The 7777-nt window shown below is 40.6% G+C and overlaps 1 protein-coding gene across 1 annotated transcript in view; it reads left to right on the top strand.

Moving 5' to 3' along the window:
* The window catches only part of LOC311039501 (putative E3 ubiquitin-protein ligase TRIML1), a gene marked incomplete at its 3' end in the record, with an annotated part of 56584 nt that extends 49628 nt beyond the window's left edge, over positions 1-6956 (top strand). Inside the window, exon 5 of the mRNA XM_084049425.1 lies at positions 6936-6956. Coding sequence (XP_083905551.1) covers positions 6936-6956 — 21 coding nt within the window. The remainder of the gene's footprint in view (positions 1-6935) is intronic.
* Positions 6957-7777: the final 821 nt, after the last annotated feature.

The raw sequence follows: 7777 nt of genomic DNA, 5'->3' as shown, positions 1-7777 counted from the left end.
AAGCCGCCGCATGCTGTGCAGGTGAATTATAGAGCATACATATATCTGCTCTGTGCTACATACAGTGGTCGAGTGTCTGCTTTTAGATGTTAATGGTTACCTTTAGGGCAAGGCATACGATCAGATAAGACCTTTATTGATCATTTCAGGTGCCTGTACAGTACAGCAGTTAAAAACAGGTTAAAGGCCCAGAGGGGGAAAAGTACAGTAAACAAAGCATGATGGAGAGAGAGAGAGAGAGAGACATACAGTCAAGGCAACACCATCATTAAGGTGGCAAAAGAAAAGGAAAAGTATAAATGTATATAGAAATAAGATATGCAACTTGCAATATACAATAGATTATACTACTTTATGATTTCACTATGGCCCACTCTGCCCCTATTGCATGCCTGTATACCCTCTTTCTGAGCATTCCCAATTCTCTTCTGTTATCTTTTTCTCCTGGGAGGTTGTCCTTGTCCTATTGAGGGTCAGTGGACAGTTGGTGATTGGTTTCCATTCTTAAAGGACGACTTCACCCATTTTCAAACCTATCTTCATATAATTGGTCCTCATGCTCATTGTAATGCTCATCTGAGTAACATGGTACCATTGTTTCAGAAACCCGCCTACCAGTGACATCATCGATTGGGAATACTAGCTAATAGAAACTGCAGGCTTTGTATTCCTGAAAGGTTAGCATGCTAAAATGGAAGCCATTGTTCTTGCATTAATAAAAACAAGATAATACAAATTGAAATCGTACCTGCCTAATGATGATGTCACTGGTAGGTAGGTTTCTGAAGTGTCCACAGCCCTATGAGACACAAACTGAGTCGGAAAAGAAAGGTACCATTTTGTCATGAGCATTAGTGAGGACCAATTATATGAAGATAGGTTGAAAATGGGTGTCGTCCTTTAATATTGCGTTGTTGCTAGCTTATGTTGAAGGGCTTTTCCCATGGGGTATAGTGCTATTTCTAGAAGCGGGGGGAGCAGCGCTCAGGTGTCACAGTGGTAAAAGTGTCTGCCCACCACCACGGAGGTCGTGGGTTCAAATCCACCTCGGTGCATCCGGCTTTGTCGAGCGTCTCTACACGAACACATAATTGGCCCGTGTTCAGGGGAGGGAAGCCGGGCGGGGAGGGTGATAATTGTAAATGCACGTAATCCTACGGGTTGGGGGCGGGACCTGTCAGCAGGGAGTGTTGGGCCGGAGGAGTAGGACCAAGCCCCCAGAGTTGCTGAGAAACATTGAAGCTGCCACCCCAGTGGCCAAAGCTGGAACTGCAGGCAGGGAGAAATACATGCAGGAGCAAAACGTATTGAGAGATATTTATATATATAAATATACATATGTAAACATATTATACATAAATACATATGCATTTATATATAAATATGCATCTCGAGTGTATTTAATAAATATCTTGCGTTCATACCTTGACACACGGGCTGCCGTAGGATGCAAAAAGGACACTAGTGCGCATGCTCATAACTCTATGGTGTCCCCAAAAACGTCTCAATAATTCTACTTTCGGCAGGCTTCCGGGTGCTTCAAAACGCCAGTGAGCACTTTCATTGAAATGATAGCTGGGGGCGGGGCAATCCGCCCTCTAGTTTTATACCTCTATAGGACGAAGGCTAACGACTGAATTGGGGAGAAAAGAGGAGAAAAGAAAGAAGTGGGGGAGCGCATGAGCATGTGAGTGCACGCCCGACAGTGCACCTTGACAAATATGAAAATATTACTTGAAGTGCCTCAAAATTGCAAATACGTACATATCATGAGTAAATTGTGAATGTTACATTGGACCAGTGCTCTCTGAAGTGTTCACAGATTGATACTGTATGTGCGCAGATGACAGCGCATGCTGTGGCAGGGTGCTGTGACAGGGTGCTGGGGCAGGGTGCTGTGGCAGGGTACTGTGGAATCTCCCCTGCTGGAAGAGCACTCAGCCTCCACACTGCATGCACTCCATCTCTAACATAACCTCGCTGTCGGGCACAAACCTTCTATGTTTCTTTCTTTCTTTCTTTCTTTCTTTCTTTCTTTTCTTTCTTTTGGTTGCCACATTTCGGCCAAACAGGAGAGAGTACCCATTTATCAGCTTCAGTGTTATAGTGTTCCACTTTTGTGTGCTCATTTTGTGTCATCTCTTCCATTTGTACTTGTTTGTCATGTATGAGTTCCTTCTCCTGATTGGATACAATTGGTATCTCGACCTGAAAAGGTATATTCTGTTAAAGAGCTGAAAAGACAATACAAGGAAGGACAGACCTCTTTTACTGAACAAACACACTAGAGCAATATTTACCGTCAATATAGACATATTTAACACTTTTTTTAACAAGATAAAACTAAAACAAATCACATACTGCACCTTTAATGTCCTACGTTGTTGTACAAGAGTCAGAACAGTATAGCAAAAATAGCAGATCTACAAGCCAGGAACACCATGTTGAAAGTGGTTAAGAATGTCTGTGGGTTTAACCAATGAACTAGCCTGACACCTGAATTTTCATTTCGTTTCACTCCATTATTCAGTCTGAAAGCCCTCTCAATGCAGCCGATTGCTGAGATGGGGGCGTGGCCAAAGTTTTTTTTTTCAAAGACTCTTTGGCGAGTGGTTCATACTGGATTATCCCGATCCCGATTCGTCGTACAGATTTTCAACCGAGGCTGAGACCTCCTATGAGAGCGTCACCAGACCAGAATCGCCTGAACATATTTTTTTAATGGCCGTGGCTAGCGATTCATGGGCTGGAGCCAGGCTACCAATGAACAGTATTTACAAGAGATTGTGACTAAATAACTACATTGGATCCATTGGAACACCCGTTTTTTTTTTTTTTTTTGCATTTCATGAAAAGTAATGGTTTTGGACTTTGGACAGCAATGACTATTCTAAAGAGTTCTGGAAAATAAAAGGTCTGTCTTTATTCATGTATTCAACACATTCATCAGTCTTGGACATTATCTTGCACAATCTTCTTGCATAATTTGTACATTTCTAGATTATATATAAGGCAGATCTGTTACAGTTCACCACATGATACTATTTGAATGGATGTATTATGTATATTATTCATTTTTGGCTGCAACATTATAGCCAACACAAAACATCAATCACCAAGGAAGGTGCAAATCTGAACACCGGCCCCATTGGGAGGCTGCAACATTGTATATATTAAAACCTAGTCTATGGTTATTCAGGAAACTTCTTAGGTTTTCTTTTTACCCTTTATGACTTGAGTTGTCCTAGAATTGTATTAATCGTAATGATAGTAATGGTAATTATGCCCATTGTTATCAAGTATTATCAAGTATATGACAATAAAGTCGTGACTAATGTGGCACTTTTTCCTCATTGGCTGGTCCTTTAGCCAATGAGGGCTCAATGTCCTCTCAGAATATGGGATCTAAAGACAACCCACAATACTGTGTTCGGCCACTGTATGTATCTCAATGGTTTGTGGCGCTGTTGCGGGAAAAAAACAGTGTGGTCGTGGCCACCAAATAAACGATTGACTTAACTCCTCATAAACCCTCTGAATTAAACATTCTTAAAGCTCTAAACACATTTAATTATGGCTTATTATTATTATTATTGTTTGATTCAGGATATTAACAGCAAATAAACAACATTCAGTACGGTAAGTGCCTGGCCCTGAACAGAAGAACCCAGTGTTAAACATTTAACAGCTCTAAAAACAATGAATTAGTGCTAGTTATTATTATTATTATTATTATTGTTTGATTCGGGATGTATTTACGTCGCATTGTCCAGATGTTCGATACAGACGTCTGGTCCTCAGACAGCAGACCAATGAAACGTTCCATACTAACGAAATTTATCGATATTTCGTTCAATACTGACGTTTTCGAACATTGCGAAATTGTACAATACGAACGTTTAAGCATAGAGACTGGGTTGTACACACACACACACACACACACACACACAGCGCAACAGCGACCCAGAAAAAACAAGACAACACACACAAGCCCTTACTGAGGCACACAAACTGATTTAGCTCTGATTGGTTCCTGGGTGTAAAATCATGTCTATATTGTTGTGCCTGGCATGAAGCTGTGTGTCTGCTGTAATTGACACTTTCAGGTGAAACAAAGTTTTAAATAAAGAAGAGAATGTTCTGTCTCAGAGTCACACTGACACAGGAAGTCATCAGGAAGATTGATGCAATCTGGTCACTGGTGAAGCTGGCTCTTAATTAGGACAAACTCCAGCACCCAGCATTGTCTAAACCAGCCTTTCTCAACTGGTGGGCCACATCCCACTGGTGGGCCTCAGAGCACTTCCCAGTGGGCCGTGGAGGTGCTGGCCAAATAGAATTAAACTATTATTTTTTTTCCTATCAATTAAACACCCAACCTTGAATTCATGGATATTATTTTGTTTGTGAGAGGGTTCTGTTTGTGTCGCATTCCTATGCCAATAATGTGATGACCGGCGGAGACTCAAAGAGTAGGAGACCAAAATAGTCTCCTATTGAGCAGCCAGCCGGTCAACACATTATTGGCTTAGGAATGTGGCAAAAACCAAAAAGAATCTCCATGAATTCAAGGCTTCATGGCATGTGTAATTGATTGACAATAAGTATTTTTTTGGGGAGAACTACTCCTTTAAAATATAGATTTCTTCATTGAGACATTTATGTTTTGTTTTGCAGACACATTGCCATCATATCTTAATAAAATGTTGCTTTGAACTGGCACAAATACATGGCAATTAAATATGATTGTGTACAAGGGTGATTTGCAGACCTATCACAACGATTTGCGCACTGTGGGCCAACTTCCCAATGTATTAGAAACAGTCAGACAATATGGACAAACCTCATCAGAAAAAAAGATCAAGAGCATTGTACATAATCAAGCCATTTGAATGACAAAATATAATATTCAAATAACACAATCTTAATTTAAACGCACTGGAGAAAAGTAGTTCATTTTGCAACCACGAATTATGCAAACATCATGGCGTTTTCTTGCTTTTTCCCCCTACAAATTTAAAGGAAAATTACATTGTTTTAATATTTTATTAAGAATTTCAAATGCCTTTTTTGGCCTCATACTGTACACTAGATCTGTTTTCTGTTTTCCCTTTATATTACTTTTATCTCGGTACTCGTATGGCCCTGACCATCTTGACACAACCCTGCAGGTGTAAACCACTTCAGCGCAGCTCGTCCAGCTCGTGTCAGTGCAGGTCACTTGCTGCTCAGAGCTCTGTCTGGAATGGAAGGTTCATAGTCAGGAAACCCAGAGATGTCTGCAAAAAAAGTGATTGATCCCACACACTGTCTGAAACTTTGAAAACATACTTTATTCAATAACAATGTGTCAGTGCTTATGCCGCATTAACACCGTCTGGAATACAAAAGACACAAAGCCACGCATATCTGTGGCAGATGTGACTTATATTCTGTCATCGAATCGCTGCTAAAGTGTTGATTAACGCGCTTGTTGATGTGCGAGCGAGAAAAAAATATAGAGCCTGGGGGTAAAAAGAACAGGGAGCTGGCGGACGGAAATAATGAGTTCCAAAGTAACAGTTTTGGACACCATGCAGCGACGAGTCCATTCATCCTACCAGTTCTTCAATATCTGAAAACTTTTGCACAGTGTTGATTTTGACAGCAATTTTTTATTTATTTTTAGTCATAGTCTTTTGAATAAAATTCCGTTTAGTTTTAGTCATATTTTAGTCACCTGAAATGTTTTAGTTTTTGTCTAGTTTTAGTCGACCAAATATCTTAAGACTATAGTCGACTAAATCTACAATTGATTTAGTCGACTAAAATGTATTTTGGCGGTGCCTTGATGGCGTCGTAATGACTGATTTTACACTTGGTTGCATGCTGAAAATAGCCGATCTACAAGCCCACAACGTGTCGCGCTGCGACGCGTTGTGGGCTTGTAGATCTGCTATTTTCAGAGCGCAGCACCCGAGCGCAACCAAGCATAAAATAACTTGTCTTTTAGTTCTACTGGATCTTTTCTCCACTATAGTCCCTCACTAACATATTAGTCTATTTTTTATTTGTTGACGAAATTGTCAATATATTTAGTCTATAGTTTAGTTTAGTTTCAGTCATCGTACCTTAGTTTTTATTTAGTTTTCCTTTAGTTTTCGTCTGTGAAAAAAGGTAGTCGACGTACATTTTTCGTCATAGTTTTAGTCGACGAAATCAACACTGCACTGTGAAGTGTAAACCTTATGGGATCCAAACCCTGCAGAGTGTCAGTTGAACGGGCATTTGTGTGAACAGTTGTTCACACGCCGACACGTAGAAACATGATGTTCTGTTCTCGCTACACTGACACAACAAATACATTTTATTTATTTAAGAATGCAGCCGGCTGTCTGTGCATGTGTGAATCTGTCTATGACTCTCTGAAGGATTGATGTTGGCCCTACAGAGTTCTGCTCTAGTCCAGTAACTCTGACTATATAGTCTGACATGAGCATATCTCTGCGTCTGTCTGACTGTCCGACTCTGTCTGTGTTCTGGTAAATGCAACAGCTCAACCCACTGACAGAATACATTTTTCTCCCAACTTCACCTGGACAGAGTCAGTCTCTGTTGTCATGGTGATGCAATAAGAGCAGGACAGAGCGGAGGAATACTACGGATGGAAGGACGGACAGACAGATGGACGGACGGACGGACGGACGGACGGACGGATTCACTTCATTTTAATATTTAGCTGTTAATCATGTTGTTATAATTTAGGTCTGTTTTTAAATCAACTACGAATGAAAGTCTCAATATTCCAGGTGATTTTAGTTTGAATTGAAATATTACTTTCATATGAAAACGTGAAGAACGGCAAACCAACATAATTGCATGTGGCTTAACTGGGTTGTTCTGAAGAAAACCAGTGATGTGGAACTGCCTCTCCTCTCCTCTCCTCTCCTCTCCAGGTGGAGTCCCTCTGTGTTTAGAGACCAGCTTCAATGGATGAGCTTTAAGACAAATAATGCATCATATTTTTAGCGGTGCCAGCCGCTCTACACCTGACTATGTCCGTCCGTATGTCCGTTTGAGCCTGGATGTCCGTTTGTCCGTTATGTCCGTTTGAGCCCGGATGTCCGTTTGAGCACGGCCTTAAAACAGCTATAACTCCAGTTCGCAGCATGCCAGCAAGTCCAAATTTGGTATGTGGACTTACACCACCAATTGGGACGAGCATTGATTGCTGAAGCCCCGCCCCGCCCTATTATAGCGCCACCAGGAGGCCACTCATCAAAGGCACCGCTTCCTTCACACAGGGTGCGATTTTTTACTCCACTGGAGAGGAGATCCCAAGCTGTGGGATCTCAGTCAGGACTGCAGAGTCACGACACACACCCCATTTTCAGTGGTGGAAAGTAACATTTAGATTTACTCAAGTACTGTATTTAAGTACCATTTGAGGTATTTTTTACTTTACTTAAGTTCTTGTGGTTAACTGCATCAGGATGTTGTATGTAAGGGGAGCTGTCTCCATATTACTGTATGCTTCTGGCAAAAAAGCACTCAAACTCAAAATGTATCAAACAAATCTCATTTACTTCCTTTACACATTCTTTCTGTATTTGTTATATTTGTTATAAAACAGTCACAATGAAACAATAAAAGGTAAAAAATACAACATCAATTAAAACAAATCCAATAATCTCAATGAACAATAAATCATAGATGTGTTCGAAAAGGAGCAGGAAGAAGCTTATAATGTCCTACCCCTTCATAACAGTTTTATATTAACACAAATAAGAAACATATA

This window comes from Gymnoscopelus microlampas (genome assembly GCF_963454915.1).
Source record: "Gymnoscopelus microlampas genome assembly, chromosome: 3".
Classification (NCBI taxonomy): Eukaryota; Metazoa; Chordata; class Actinopteri; order Myctophiformes; family Myctophidae; genus Gymnoscopelus; species Gymnoscopelus microlampas.
This window is presented reverse-complemented; position numbering and strand designations above follow the sequence as displayed.